Source organism: Solanum verrucosum, unplaced genomic scaffold (genome assembly GCF_900185275.1).
Source record: "Solanum verrucosum unplaced genomic scaffold, falcon-dt-bn FXZP01000125.1, whole genome shotgun sequence".
NCBI lineage: Eukaryota > Viridiplantae > Streptophyta > Magnoliopsida > Solanales > Solanaceae > Solanum > Solanum verrucosum.
The window spans coordinates 2,429,029-2,445,933 of record NW_026019923.1 but is presented as its reverse complement, the minus strand read 5'-3'; the positions used below and the strand labels follow the sequence as shown (position 1 = coordinate 2,445,933).

Sequence of the window (16,905 nt, the reverse complement as noted above, 5' to 3'; positions counted from 1 at the left end):
TCCTCTCCTCTGTACGACTGGGAGTCCAACTTCCTAGCTTCTAGAAAGAAGTACACACAACAAGTTGCTCTAGCTTGACTGACTACCTGATAAAAGTAATTTAAGTTTTTTATGAAGGTCCAATTCATATTTCACAACTTGTTGTCTTTTACAACAGCACATACCACAATATTATGTTTAAGTCATTGCAGGTGAGATGGTTAATCAATCCATGCAGCTATTCAATCATCACTATTTAATCTATAATGACTGTACATAGTTCTAAAAGTATGGCAGAATCTAACTTAAGAGAAAGGAACTTCAAACGTCATAGACCTCTTGATTGACCAAGGACTTGAAGATTTGATCAAAGAGGAGAAAATAAGTTTTCAAATACATTGACTTAGAGAAAGGCAAAGTTCTTCATGAATTAAAGTAAAATGGAGTGAACTTAGTCATACTCCCTGAATGGATTATTTTACTAAGACATTTCACACAGAAGCAGCAGCTCTTGATTCATTTCATCAATCATGCTCATGCCTTGCATCAATGAAAAACTGTTTGATCTCTCTCTCCCCCCCGCCCCCCAAACCACCACCACACCCACGAAAAACACTGACAAATAGTTTACCTGAGCAAAACCTAAATAAAACGAAATTACTATTTACAACACCATAAATATAACTAGAACCAGAAATTGTACTAATATATAGGAAGTCAGAAAAACCTTTCCACCAGCAGCAAGAACATCAAGAAGTAGTGTCTCATCAAGTCTCTCTGCCAGATCATCTACAGCCTGCAAATTTGATGGGAAATGAAATAGAAGAAGAATAAGTCTTTGTAGATACAACTACTTGAATCATCATGAGGGAGGACAAGGAACCAAGTAAAAGCAAAATATTTCTACAAAATATGGACAGAAGAAAGATTAGCAGGGATGATATCCTGACAACCAACCTTTACATATAATGATAACTTCATCTCAATCAGTGTTCCATTAACAACAAGCTCTGCTGTCCTAGTATTTACAGCTTGAGATTCGGTAATTTTCATCACGCCATCACCTAGTTCTCCAAGTATATCCATGGGAGGAGGAGCCTAAAACCAAAGAAAGTATTGAGTTTTAGGTGGTTATAGGAAGTAAGACAGAGAAGAATGACAAAAGCAATTGACATTAGTTGCATAATCATACGGAAGCTCGATAAGTGGCTTTTGTTAGTTCTCTCAGCCAAGTAGCTTTCATCTCCTCATCACGGAACTCTATTATCATGGTGTTAGTGGACTCCAGAACCTAATGAAGAAAAGTAAAACACAAAGAAGGAAGAACAGTTGCACAGACTCAGAACCTAATGAAGAAAGTAAAATACAAAGCAGAAAGAACAATAGAAACACATTGGTAGTGGTATCACAATATTTACAATGAATTAAAATAAATGAGAAAGAGCATTATTCATCCTGTACATGCAGGAACAATAAGGGTTTAAGGATTAATTTAGCCACATCTAGTATGTAAGCATATAGCTAAAGCACAAAGGTTTTGTTACAATCATGGAAAGATTTCATCGGAAAGAACCTATACAGAAATGGACCTTGGACCTAACCCAACCCCAAAAAAGCTAGTTCAAGAGGTAAGGTATTTTTATTTTTTTTGATGGGTGATTCCAGTTCCAAATTGCATTGTACCAATTTCCATTGAATTATAGGATTTTCTTCAAATATGGTTTTCATCACACAAGACCTCTTTTCAAAATTACTTGACTGTTTAATATTAAGATGTTCCTTTCTCTGAAACTCCCATAGAGCAATAGTTTACGTGTTGTCTTTCTCTATCTGCTTTTAGGTCTTTATCAACTAATTGCTACACACTTTTTGCCTCCACATTTTCTCTTGATTCTCGATATCTCTCGCTTTCCATGACCTATCTTCTTCCTATACTGCAAGTCTGTGCATCATGCTCATCTATGTGTTGGGGAAGGTTTTCAGTGAGGAGACTTGCATACCTTCTGCAGATCCATGCCTCTGGAACTGATGCTGATACAGGAAAAGGTACCTCCGATGTTTGCAGGAGGAATTTCATGTACTTGCTTACCAGCCATACTATAGGATTCAAAATGACAAAACAAGTTGGACAACTTCCATATAAAGAGGTGAAAGAAACAAGGCAGAGGATAAAAGTACGGAAGATGAATATCTATAATCTAAAATATGCACCTTGAGCATTTAAGATAACTGTGGGAGAGCTCAGAGTCCAAGGCATAAAGATATAAACCAGATAACACAAGATAACATGGTTGCCATGAAGCAACTGAGTAGCCAATCCCCTAAATCAAGAAAACAAAGTAAAGTTAATGATATTAACCCATTGATTAATATAGTAACTGCAATTCATACAACACCTACATACCTTCCAAACAAGGATCCGAGCCTCAGTTGCAAGATCAGGGGGATACCATGGGGCATATTCTGGTGGGAGATTTTCAATAGCAGGCTGCTCGGTTTCTGGCATTGTTCGATATAGTATGTCAAACAGCTCCATCAGCCTGCGATATCTTGCTGGTGAAAAGTGAAGGCCAAAATTAGGAACTTGAACAGAAACACGCATTGATGGATGGCCGGGATGAGGCACCTTAATCTTCACAAAAAGATAAACAGTAACAAAATTAAGCAAGCACAAGAAGAGAACATCAGAATCCAACTGCAAATTGAACACCATTGATTGTGAAGTCAAAACAGAATAAACTACTAAAGTATTTTGTACCTGATCCACAATAACAACCATTCCACACCTATCAACAAGAGAGCATAAGTTCTTGGCATCTTCCAGGTTATGACATGCCGAAGGCTGACATGACAAACTGCACTCCCAGCTATCAGAACCACAGTCTGTGAAAGAAGCTGCTATGTCCCTTCCGGAGATGTAAAAACGAGAATACAAACTATGATTCTGATCACCCAGTAGGCCATCACCCTATATCAAAGACACGTATGCTAATTGGTTGTGTATAGTCCAAAAACAACTTAGCTTTTGGAACATGACATACCTTGGTATTTAAAGTAAAATGACCCAAATCCAAAAGCAGATGGCTATCACATTGGAAAGAGCCATGTGGTCTAATAGGAACTCTGACTTTTGGAGCATCAAGATCAATATCAAGTGCAAATCTGAGAAACAAAGTTATCAGCACCAAAGAATAATCCACCCCAAGAAGCAAGAACCAAATCATAAGAATCGAATTATCAATCATATGCGTTGTTAGTAAAAGTCAGTGCGTCATCACTTAAAGCAATAAAATATAAGGTCATTGTTTAATGCGCAAAGCCATTAGCTTACGAGAAATGTGTGGTTCAAACAGTAACACACAAATTGATCTCAATGAAATTAATCTGGAAAACTAAAATCCCCTTGAAGGTGTCCTGATGCAACCCAAGGTGCCTCAAGGCCTTTCACAAGGAGCCAAGCATGTGACCTCCAAGTGTTACGAGGCTTATTAATGAAGAGAGATGCACTTGAGTGCATTATGGAGCCATACCGAGGATTCTATGTATTTATTATAGCTTGGGATGATAAAAGAAAGGAGAAAGAACAAGTTGGCCATGCTACTATATGTATTTTCATGAATTCATCCCAAAGGAAGACAACCAAACAAGGCCCTTATTTCATTTAAGGGTAAAATTGTAATAGTTAGTATCTTCCTTTTGCTATCTTGTATAAGTAGTAATTCTTATTATTTTGGAAGGTAAATTACTATCAAACCTAAAAATTATTACTCCTTGAGAGATTTGAGTGCTTGCTTGAAGCTTTTGGTTTTGTTGAAGATTAGAAAGAAGGGTTGCTTGGGAATTCTAATTCCCTTGAGGTCTTTCTAATAGGTTATGTGTTTGAATGGATATTCAAAGGAGGTCATTTCAATATTGAATTGGTTGTCTTTGATTCCTTTCTTGTGTCTACCCTCCTATCTTATTTTTTCTTCTTTTAATTTATTCTTTTTATTCTTAGTCTTGTCCTTAGAATTGTATCAATTGGTATCAAGAGCTTGGATTAGATTTGTTTTTACAAATCTAGTCTTGGGAATTTGATATTTTCACAAAAAAAAAAAACAATTTTTTTCTTATTTAATTTCTTGTTTGTGACACTAGATTCTTGTTCCCTAGTATCTTTTGAGTCTATATTTCAAGTTTCATGTCATTTCGAGTTGTATAGAATATTCTACCATTAAAGAAGATTGAATCCTTGAATCTTTGAAAAAAATTCAAATGGGACTTGTTGATTTCGGTTGCAATTGAGCTTGAACAGATTTGAAGTTTGTTCTCTAGGTCGAGGAGGAACTACTTCTCAAATTTGGGATGATTTGGTGAATATTTGAATTAGGGTTTGTTCTTGAAGACATTCATGTATTTTTGAAGAAGTGGAAGACAACAATGGTATATTTGATTCAAGTTACGAATTTATTTTTGCCAAAAAGTGTTTGTTAGGTCCACAAATGGAAATCAGTTGAAAAAAAAAAACTTTTGGTCCCACGTGCCCCCGTGTTGGTTAAACTTCAGAGACCAAAAAAACTGCAGATCTTGGGACTCCTCAAAAAAACTAAGTATGGGAAATTCTTGGACCCAAATTTTTTCCAAGTATCAAGGCTTTCTAGTTCTTCTTCTACACTCATTTCTATTCCAATTTCTCCACTACTTAACATCTAATTGTTGATTTTAATTACTTGTTAACTAGTTCTTCATCTCATTTCTCTGATTCCTACAACTAAATAACAACAAGTAATTTCTTCTACTTATTGTTACTTAGTTCTTGAGCCGACTTTTTTTGTCCAATTTTTTTTTTCCTTCAATTTTCTTGCTTATTTTTCGTTGAAAGTTCTTGGGTCCCATCCCTTAGCTCTTGCGCATTCTTTCTTTAGTCAACAAGAATCCATTCTTGACCTCAAGTAGAGATTGGAACCTTGCAACTCATCGGAACTAAACAAGATACAACCACTGACCGAGGCAATTTGTGAGGCAAATAAAGGTGAGATTTCTTGAGTGCTTGTGAGCTTTTGTTTTGACTAACTTCACGCGTTTGCTTGCTGTGATTGTGTGTCTTCCATAGGTACCATGGAGAACCATGAAGAGGCTAATCGGGTTACCATCGGGGAATCCATTTTACTCGAAATGAAGACCATGATCACCGCCTTATCAACTCGAATGGATGAGCGGATGGATCGATTGGATACTCGAATGGAGAGCCATGAGGAGAGAAGTAGGGAAACTTTCTCCACTCCTCGCCCTCACTATTACGGCCACACAAGTGGAGTTCGTCAAGGCTCTTCAACCCCTATATGACCCACCACTTTTCACCACATATTCAACCCTATTCCCATCACCCAACTACCACATATTACCTACCAACCACCACCACATGGAAGCATGTTTTGGAAACCACATGAAACTTCTTCAATTGTACATTTTTCCCTGTCAATGGAGTGTCTCTCCAAAAAATGGGGAAATAGGGTTGATACATTTTTCCCTAGTACAGCCCATGTACTGATCTGTTTCTATCAATAGACACAAAGTTACCAGTTTCAAAAAAAAAAAATGGGGAAAAAAATTTGAAAAAATGTTGATCCAAGGTGGGCGTTTGTTGATTGATCACTTATTATGAATTACACCTCAGCTAATAACCAAATTATACCTGGTTGTGATAATTGTTTCGTGGATCAGTCCCATGTTAGGTTAATCCAAATAACCAAATTATCAGCCACTATTTGCTTGGTTGTCATAGATCCCTAACTACATCACAAACCTCTTAAGATTTTAGAATGTTAGTTTCGTACGAAGGGACATCTCTCGAAAGTTAAGTACCCACGTGTAAAACTATACTAGGTATGTCGGCGTTGTTGTTGTATTTCACTTAATACTAGCATGACATTCCTTGAGTCAATATTCAACAATAACAATCCCTACAATACTATTCACCTCATAACAATCCCACATCATTATTCACCCAATATAAAGTATGCAACCACTGGATAAAATCTTCACAACTAGTATGTGAACCTAATGATCCCAAAATAATTTGCCTTTAAAAACAAATTAGACATTCTCCAAAATAGGAATTCTCAAAATTCCAGTTATCTTTGTGCGGATATAAAACTCTTGAAACTAAAAATGTTCCTAATAACCAATGGCCGGCCTAATGGAAGAGTGGCAACAATAACAACAACGCCTAGTTGATATTGGAATCCTTTGCTTTTCCATTCTTGACTAAGTTTCACATTGATTTCAAAATATTTAAGTTGTCAAAGACATCTTTTCACCATATGATTTTAGGTCTTCTCATCAATTATCACCACCCTCAATCATCATTTCGTCACACCTATGGACCAAACCACACGAAGGTCTAGTAAGACATGTTTAAACAATCTGAGGCATTTCATTCTCCTTTATGTGTGCTATAATGTGAACATTAGATTTGTCCAATGTTGTATAACAGCAGAACAGTTAACATTCATGGTTTCTTCTACTGGATGTGTTGAAGCCTTAAGAACGAACATTCACACCCATAAAATATTGTTAGCTGTTCTAAACTTTCCCATCACTTAAAGGAAAAAAAAAAATTAAAAATAAAGAGCAACACATAAAGTAACTCAAAACTTCTCGAATTCATACACAAGGCTTGTTCCGAGACACACATAATTATTCAGACCACAGACATCATAAGAAGGCTTATGCCGCCAACTACTTTTGCCAGGAAACATATATGTTCTAGGGTATGCTTTTACACCCTATCACAATAGTATGTTAAATGCAAAAAAGAATAATATATAGCCCTTGTGCATTAGGCACTACACCTTCTACGTTAGAACAAGGAAAATATGGAAAATCATAGAGCAAATTAACCAACCTGCTTTGCTTCTTGAGTACCATCTGAAATTGCTCCTGAGCTCTGCGAGTCATTTTTTCAATATTTTTCTGCATTAGCCATTAATTATAAAAACATTAGCTTCATTCACAAAATGCTACATTACATGGAAGTAAAATAATATACTGGATATTCATAAAAGATCACCTGTAACACAGTTGCAGTTTCTAATGCTACAGTAGGGCTAACAGCATTGCTCCTTTTCATAAATTCTAAAAACCGGTCATATGTTTCCCTGAAAACCTGTCAAGTAATTTTGAAAGATGAGTGATGTAGATTCGTTTAATATTCACATGCAATGACCGGAAGACAACCCGGTTCAAAAAGCATCCCGCGTTAGCAGGGTCCGGGGAAGGGCCGCATCCCAAGGGGTATGATGTAGACAGCCTACCCTAATGCAAGCATTAGTGGTTGCTTCCACAGCTCGAACCTGTGACTTATAGGTCACACAGAGACAACTTGCTCCAAGGCTCCCCTCCAATGCAATGCCCAAAAACACAAAATAAGATAAACAATAACCTTGACATGAGAACCAATACAATGCATATGCAAAATTGTAAATTCGACATGGAACCCAACAATAATTGTTATTTTTATGCATGTTATTTTTCTTGGGACTTGTATGTCACAATCTGACACATGACAGGGAAGAAAATCAGCTTAACAAAGGGGACAAAGAGATACATCATATACAGTTTGTTCACACTATCTGCTCCACTGTCCATACAAATACTAATGCAAAACTAAAATTCCTTTCTTTCCAACCAATCAATTCTTAATGATAAACAGAAGTAAATTCAAAAGAAAAGGCACCCATGGGGATACCAGTCACATACAAAGAATAGACAAGCTCCCAGTTAATTTACGAGAGATATTATATCATAATTTTCATAGCACTTCCACTATATGTTTTACTATGTTAAGATTACTTCATCATTTTAAGAGCCATGCTTAACTAGGTTAACAGTTCAGACAAATAGTATAAATTCCAAAAAAGGTTCCATATAAGATGAAAAAACTAGTCAACTGTAATGCATAGGTGGTTCAAATTCAGTAGTTGAGATACATGATATTATAGTATATGAAGGTGTCAAGTGTCCCACATCAACTAGGGATGAGAGATATTTGGTCTCCTTATATGGACATGGACAATCTTCATACCATGAGCTAGCTATAAAGGTTGAGTTAGGCCCAAAATCAATTTCTTAATGTTTGACCCCCATATTAAAATGGTCCACGCACCAGAAGTCCAGCCATGGCCATGATAGGGGGTATTGAGTGTCCCACATCGGCTAGGTGTCCCACATCAACTAGGGATGGGAGATGTTGTCTCTTAATATGGACTTGGACAATCCTCACCCGATGAGTTAGCTTTTGAGGTTAAGTTAAGCCCAAGATCCATTTCTTTATAGAAGGTAAGTTTGTTTTGAGAAGGTAAGTTTGTAGAAGTATGAGATTATACAACGGAGAAGAGGGAGAACATAAAACAGATTACTGGTGTCGTTAGGTATAATGAGGATTGCTTCCTACAACTTAAGATTACTTACAGCTGGGTGCAATCCTAAAAGATTCTCCAGTACAGATTACAGAAACTAACAATAGAATAGAGAAAACCCTAACAAAATGACCAAAGAGATTTATAGGAAGGGGGAAATGAAATATGATTAAGAGTAAATTATCTAGACTCTTTACCGACTCGTTATATCATTTATGACTATACCAGCTAATGTGGCGGAAAAATTGAAGAACTTCTATTGGGTGAAAGAGGAGGCGAAGAAATACCATCTCATAAACTGGAATGTAGTAAAATCGCTCATAAAGGGGTTGGGTTCATGGAACAAAGGTTTGCAATAGTGCCTTGGCGAACAAATGGATTTGGAGACTTTGCTTGGAGGACTAATGACTCTTTATGGAGAATATCATCATTGACATGATTGGGGCACAACAAAGAAGCTGGAGGAAACCAGATACCCGGACCATATGGAGTAGCCTTTTGTGGAGAAGCATCATGAAAATGTGGGATAATTGTTACAGACATGTCTAGTATAAAGGAGATGACATTAGAGTCAGCCTTTGGAGACAGAGGTTCTGCGGAGATAGCTCCTAATGCAATGTATTTCTTGCCATACTTGGTATTTCTTGCCAGAAGAAGAAACCAATGGTCCACATGCAGGGTGTAGGAAGGAAGAGTTCTGTGCAACCACAAAACTCAGAAGAAATTTAAAGGTTTGAGATGGAAGAACTTCACAACTTACTTGGGTTCATCTACAAATTAAATATCTTGATTATTTTATTTTATTTTGATTTGCACCGGGTGTCCGAGTCTCTTTGAGCCCCGACTAATCCCGGGGGTGCACAGGCCCTCGGCAAAGAGTTTCCCGCAAGTGCACCACGGTTAATTCAGGTTTTTACCCAGTCCGATGGCCCTCAAAAATTGTTTGCAGCAGTCAATTGCCAGCAGGCCAACCCCAAGGCTCAAGTCAATTGCCAGCAGGCTCAAGTCAATTGCCAGCAAACCCCAAGGCTCAAGTCAATTGCCAGCAGGCCAACCCCTGAGGGTTAAATATCTTGATTATGAACAACTATAAATTACAATTCAAAACGGAAATGACAAAGATTGATCTGAATGATCATCCATCCAACAATTACTAAGACAGACTTCTCTTACCTCTCAGTGTGGATTCCAAAAATACCGAGCATATCAGCTTCTTTGCATTAGCATGCTAAGCTATCGTAAGGCAGAAACTTGAGAAAAAGAAATACATATATACACTAGCTGGAATTTCATAGTATGGGGTTAGCAGTCTCTCGGAAACAGCCTCTTTACCTCCTAAGGTTGGGGTAAGGTCTGTGTACAGCCCACCCTCCCTACCCTACACAGACCCCACTTGTGGGATTACATTGGGTATGTCGTTCTTGGGGGTAGGCAAAGGTTGTTAATCATCTAGTACAATTCCAGATAAGGTGTATAGTGTGGTACATCCCGTATACAGAAATTTTAATATTACATTGATAAAACTAAGTTTATCAAAACAATAAGATGAAGTAAAGCGCATTGAGGGAGGCTGATACAGTCAACAGTAGACCATGACCAACAAAACATAAAGCAATATAGTGGCTAAGAAAGTTCTCAACTGGGGTGTCAAACAATCACAAGTCCCTGCTGCCTCAAATACCAAGACGAACAAATAAGAACACACTAATAAAAGCGAGGAGGGGCTGACATCAACATCTATATCCTTATCCATTCTTCTTTTTCTAGACACAATGAATTCATTAAGAGGAAAACGTTCAAGCATCAGAATAATATAGTATGTTACAGTAAAACAACCCAAACAGGAATCCTACAAGATTCATGCTCTTTTTAACCCACATCCAATCAAATGAAATCTTGATCACATGTCAGTTATCACCAAAAATGAAAATTTCATTTAAAATCACATAGCCTTTACCATCAGCAGCATCCAGTAATTCCAGGGTGAGGTCAATATATAAGAAGGAACCATAAATTCAAACCATATCAATTAATTAAACTCTGAGAATGAAATCTCACAAGTTCAAATATATTGGATTGAATAACAAATGCTAAATTACATGGAATTAAGTTACCTATATGCCAACATTTCAAGATCTTCTAACTTGCAAAGTTATTTTTGACAAAGACAATACAAAATCAACAGAAACTTTCACATGCATCTGAACAAACAGGCAGGAAACGAAAGCGTAACCCAATACCGTAACATCGCAAGAAGAGATTCTTGCAGATAGACGCCAGTCAACATTTTCCCCTGAAGGTGCTTGTATGAAACTAGCTTCTAGAGCATTCACCTTCTGCTCACTAACGACACTCTGCAAACAAATACGTCCACTAATCACAACTGCTCATATGTATAGCAAAAAACAAATATATCAACTATGCACCAATTCTAAATTAGTTGGTGTCAGCTATATAATCATATCCATTCCACCCTACTATTCAGGTTAGGTCGTGCTCAAATGGGGACATCCCAATTGATTTAATACTCACGGAATTTATCATTATTAACTTATTTTAGCAGAAAAAGAGCAATTACATTGGAACATTTACTGCTGGTGCATTCCTGTGATGAAATGTGCTAAATTATGAGGATTTGTTTGCTTCATTTTCTTGTGTTTTTGGCGCTGTTCCACAGAATTAAATCATATAATTTCAGATCATTTAGGTAATAGAATCAACACAAGGTTACTTCAATGGAGTTGCCTCTGTTTGGGAGCAAATTACTGACAGCACTCTGTCTGCAGTACAATCACTAATGATAACTGAGTTTACAGAGCAAGAACATATTAAAAAAACTTTCCTCAGGTTCATGGAATAAGAAAATGATGAATTTCATTTCAATCGAAGTGTATCTATTTCTCCTTTTCCAATACGCCTAGCTGAATCCCAAAAACAAGAAAATGCATAACCAAGAACAAGAATATATTTCCATGCTAACATTACTACATTAAAGAACTAATCCTACATATTTTAAATCAAACATGGAAGCTCTAAAACACACACACCATAAGATGTGCAAGTGCAATTTTATGCTCAAGTTAAGCCATGATTCTAGCACCGGATCATAGTTCGAATCCCAACAGTGATAAAAAAAATAATAGGTAATTTTTTCCATCTCTGCATCAAGCCTTGGTGGAGAGTGTGCCCAAGTGTATGTCTTGATCAAAGATAGCAGATAAATGGTGGATTAATCAAGGAGCATGCAAGCTAGCCATACACCACCGTTGGAAAAAAATATCAAGGATTATATATGCAAAAGGTTAACTTCTTTTTGCAAAACTTTATAACACCAACTATAGAATCTCTGACATTAATAAACATAATAAAGAGAAAAAATCACAATAGAGGATTGGCAAAGGAACCTAAATAACAAGTGAACGACGGATAGGGGATTGGAAAAGGAACTTAAGTACCAAATATCACCAGGTTTAATCAGAGATAGCACCAGCCACAGGATCTAACGAAACATTCTAATCGCGTCATGACTCGAACAGGAGACCCAACTAAAAGGCTATACAGACACATTATGCTGTACTTTTAGATTCACATATTCAGTTAATTAAAGATGACATTTTAAAAGGCAGACCTGGGCAAGGGAACCCTCAGGAGCGTACAATCCGTAAAATTTCAGTGTCAGATCGCAATGGGAGTTTCGATGCTTTAGCTTTGTGGACACACAAAGATTTTCAAATCTACCGCCAACGATCTCTATCTGATCTATATCAATTATCCTTGCAGCTGCCCTACTGATAGAAACATTTAACAAATAGTGGATCATATTTTCCTTTCCATGCTGCAGTGCCAATTCCTCATCTGGCTGGTAACTAAGTAATTTATTGATTGCTTGCCATTCCTCCCGAGTCAATTGGTCCTCCAGTGTATTAGCTTCTTCAGAAGTGTCCCCCGCAGACACATCTGCAGTATCTGTACTCCTAAAGTAACGAGCAAAAAAATCTAAATGTGTGAAAGATAACTAAAGATAAACATCAGGAAAAGATCAGACACAAAGAGCAAGAAATAAGGAATTTCAGAACAGTTCACGATAAAATACAAAATTGTTTGTGAACAGATCAAAGGACGTAGTTTAAGACCAACCATGTAAAAGAAAACCAGCTTCTCTTTCTAAGCATTCTTTGTTCAGCTGCTTCCTTTGATTTCAAAGATTCAACCTTTGCATGAGCAAGAAACCTAGAAGACAATCCACCAAATTAGAAAACCTTATCACTAATTGAAGTGAATACAATCTAGAAATTACATGAAGTTTCAGGGCATTCGAAGATATAACAGTATGGCAAATACAAGAGGGCTGAAAGAAGACAAGGATTTAGGAGGCTGAGAACTGATTCTAGGGTTATATATCAAAAGGCAAAGATTTGCAAATGAAGGGATATCCCCATTGACACCAAAATTCCATTTTAAGAAATCCTCTAGTATAAATAAGCACGCTTCTTTTATGTTGGGTTGCAATTTCACAATATATCTTAACAAAACTCATGTTTGAGATCCCGATACACAACTCTAGGATAAGAAAGGAGACCTGTTTGTTTCTTCTCATAACTACTGTCAACCACTATACTCCATAATGTTCAGAACGGAACTCCAATACATATATCCAACTATCTAAAAAAAAAAGTAGAAAACTTTTTTTCATACGAAACACAAGGATAATTTTTTACGCCAGCTTTTCAACTCCTTCAACCACTCTTCTATTCCTATCTCCAAATCATCCAATACATGCACAAATGTGCTAGTCACCAAACTTTTTTTCCTCGCCCCTTTTTGTCCAACCTCCAAGTTGCTACAGTCTCTGTCACTATTCCAGGAATTCCTCAAGAAATGTTAAACAACGGGTATAGCATTCCTTAATTCCAACATGAACACACAGTGAAGGAACAAATGGCATTTGTCCTCACCGCCTTCTTTTGCTTGCAACACCACATACCTTTTTTGAATCAGGTAACATTTTGTATTCAGCTAGTACTTAGGTAGTACTGAAAAACCCATATTTACAAGAGTGAGATAAGATACAGAGTATGTCAAAAGTAAATCAAACTTAAATGGTATCTAGCACATCTAGGATTGAGTCTATATCCCCAGAGTACAATTTAGTACACCAAAAGCAAAATAACAAAATACAATTTAGCTTAATCTTTTGTACTGAATCGCACCACATATCCCCTCCTTAAATTGTGCATTGCGAGAATAGCATCACATGCAACACACCTAGCAAATAAAGCTACTTTTGGAGAGCACCCATCTCCCAAGATCTCGCTATCTGAGTTGGACATCTTACTCATTAATCAAGCAAATATAATAGGACTTCACAAAGAAAGATTTTGTCACTGGCCCTCTCCATTACAAGGGGCATACTGCTTTGACATTTTAATGTAGTTTGATGCTTGAAGAGATTGGATGCTCACGGCAAAGTTAATTTTCTTATGTAGGTTCATGTATGTCAATGCTTTCGATCAAATTGTGGCCAAATTGGCTTGGTAAAGCTACATAAATATTTGATTCCATCTGCTAAGCCTATTGTCTACATGCACCCTGAATTCCGTCTGCGTAGCTTATTCTCCTAATGCAACAGCAAGCAGTTGATTTGAGTCCACCAAAGAAAACAAATAGGCAGAGAAACCACAGATCAACTCGACACTAACATATTTTATGAAGAAGATACTTCACTTTTCACGTTTTCGAACTGGACTATGCCTCCTAAATAATATATCCCAATATGTTTCATAAATATCCTTAACATGTAAATCCACTATTTCCGTCTTAATATTCACTACTGAAGCAGGAACAAACTCCCTGCACGACATTGAGCTGAACGTTTGCGATTTCCATTTCCAATCATGAGCCGATATTGTTGAAAAGCCATTTACTCCCATCATAGTTCGTCTCCATAGAGGAACCTTGTGAGGAAGGTATCTATATTTAGCTGTCACTTTGGGAGAGTGTCTTTGGCAAAGTGACCGCTCTTTCGTGCAAAGTTGAGGACTTTATGTTTTCCATACATTTTTGGAGCTTGTATGAGATTCCAAGAAATGTAATGGCTAATTGTTTTTTTCAGAGATTTATGTTTTTGTTTGAAGTTTTGTTATGACTGTGTATACATATGTACGTGGATTTCCATTCTTTTTGCTGAAAAATTAAAACCTTTATTTGAACCCCCAAAATATGGAAAAAGAGAAAACAAAACAAAGAAACATTGTGGTACAAGCTAAGAGACCCCTATCAGCTTAGTGAGAATTTTACAGAAAGAGAAAGGAGAGCACTAATAAAAGTCAAAAAGAAGGAAGTTAATCCCCCAGCTATTCCAATATCAAAAAACATAAAAAATGTTTAAAATGTGCCGGTAATAGGAAGAAAAATTATGCAACCTACCTCCACAGTAAAATAACCTTAGGATCAAGATCTTTCTCAATGCTTCTGATCTCTGAGCTATTAACGTTTGGCAGCTGTTGCAATGAATCAGAATATAGCTGTACATAACGCCGACGAAGACGACATAGGGCTTGAATTTGGTCCCAAGAGAACCTATAGCTGCAAAAATGCACAAACTTTGATCAAAGAAACGTGAAAAATATATACAACAGATTGACATAATTCATTTAAGACAGGAAATCTAAGCAAAGATAAAGTGCCTTCAAAATGTTTAAAAAGCTTTCACCAATCTTGATTGAGGAATCACGAATTTACCTCAATAATCATTAGATAAAATCAATGTGGTGTCAAACGTATATAGGGTCCTTGGCTTCCTATCATACCCTTTTTATCATTTATATTTGAAAAATAATTCTCATTAAGCCAAAAGTATACAACAATAACTATGCCTCACTCCCAAACAAGTTGGGGTCGGCGATATGAATCTTCATTTCATATCCTATCATCATCATACTAAATAAAATGAAAGTGAAAAATACGTTAAAAAATAAATAATTATATATATATATATATAATAATAATAAAAGTTACATAACAAGTCTACAATCTAACCTCAATTAGTAGCTACTACCTATATGGATCTTTTTCTTCCATTGTGCCAAAAGTATAATTCAAACAAAACTACAAAAGAGATCTCTTCATACTCCACCGTCCCCATACCCCCCTTTATATTAACAAAATCTTTTTTTATTTTTTTTCCTACTCCAAACTATCCAAAGATATGGCAGAGTGGTGTTGTGTACCTATCTGCTCTCGTTTTCCTTCCACTCTCCTGATCCTCCAATTAACATTTGTCTATGCAATAAATCAAACTAGCAGACGACTGGTCTAACTATCACCAGAAAGGCTACAGAAATCTGTATACTAGTCATCTATTTATCTCAGCATGCCTTCTCTTCTCTTACAAAATGTCAACAATTCAAGTGACAGTTTGTGTTATCACCCTCCGATGGAACTCAATTCCTCTGATCAATTACACGCTTTGTATTTTTTCCCATATTGGTAAAGGAAGAGTTCTCAACTATTGTAAAAGACTAATGTTGAAATTCCAATAAGCACTAACCCATCCTTATGAATGAGTAGTCTACCCTTTGATTTCACCTCCTTGTCCATGTCATTTCCTTTACTTAAGTCCATTACTCTGTTACCATTCTCAAAAGTTCGCTGACACAACTCGACACCCTGCTTGTCTTTTTCTTCAACCTAACTACCATGATTTTCGTTAAAGGGATTTTTTGATAAAAGAAAAACATTCAGATTCCTTCCTAAAACCAAAAATTGACTTTCCTTCAGCAGGTATCATCAGGAGCATCACATGGCATATGCGAAACAGCAAAAGAACTGTTTGATTATAGTATCCAAGTAAAGAATCAAAATACAGCAAGCTGGAGAAAGCATTTGAATAAAGGTTGCTCAAGCAGGCATTGGGGGCATAAATGGTATGAGGGTAGGCAAGGAGGACATGGTAACAATCTGTAGAGCTGTCGATTTTATTTTTTTGATGCTATATTAGGACACAGAAATATAAGAGGTCTACCAGTCGAGGCCTGAGGGTCAATATCTATAACTGTCTCATCTCGATTGTTTACTTTACAAGATGAAGGGGGTGTTTGGATTGGTATTTTTTAAGTAGCTTAAAAGTTAAAAACTAAAAGTTTAAAGCCATAAGTTAGTCATATCCAACTTTTGGCTTTTAGCTTATTTTTGAACTTTTTTGACCTAAACGTAGATGCTTAAAAGCACTTTTTGTCTTTCCCAAACACCTCCAAAAATAAAAAGAGAAGCTACTTAAAATAAGCCAATCCAAACACCCTCGAAATCCCACCCACACCTTAACTCATGGCCTTGGGAGAACATACGGAGATCACAATCACCAATAAAGACATATTTTTTGTGGCTAGTTATAAGAAAAACATGCTTGACACAAGACCTCCCGAAAAGAGATTTTCAACCCTGTAAGCCATCTCTGTGGAACAAATCCAGAAACCATTAATCACTTGTTCTTGGATTCCATACTATTTCACAATTATGAAAATCATTT

At 36.6% G+C, this 16,905-nt stretch overlaps 1 protein-coding gene across 1 annotated transcript in view; it reads right to left on the bottom strand.

Moving 5' to 3' along the window:
- LOC125824878 (uncharacterized) overlaps window positions 1–16,905 on the bottom strand; it is a 76,650-nt gene that overhangs the window by 34,470 nt on the left and 25,275 nt on the right. Inside the window, exons 12-25 of the mRNA XM_049504225.1 lie at window positions 14,805–14,963; window positions 12,516–12,608; window positions 12,007–12,352; window positions 10,619–10,732; window positions 7,031–7,126; window positions 6,866–6,933; window positions 3,021–3,141; window positions 2,738–2,947; window positions 2,384–2,611; window positions 2,191–2,300; window positions 1,980–2,076; window positions 1,172–1,270; window positions 937–1,077; window positions 707–775 (exon numbers count right to left, since the gene is read on the bottom strand). Coding sequence (XP_049360182.1) covers window positions 707–775; window positions 937–1,077; window positions 1,172–1,270; window positions 1,980–2,076; window positions 2,191–2,300; window positions 2,384–2,611; window positions 2,738–2,947; window positions 3,021–3,141; window positions 6,866–6,933; window positions 7,031–7,126; window positions 10,619–10,732; window positions 12,007–12,352; window positions 12,516–12,608; window positions 14,805–14,963 — 1,951 coding nt within the window. The remainder of the gene's footprint in view (window positions 1–706; window positions 776–936; window positions 1,078–1,171; window positions 1,271–1,979; window positions 2,077–2,190; window positions 2,301–2,383; window positions 2,612–2,737; window positions 2,948–3,020; window positions 3,142–6,865; window positions 6,934–7,030; window positions 7,127–10,618; window positions 10,733–12,006; window positions 12,353–12,515; window positions 12,609–14,804; window positions 14,964–16,905) is intronic.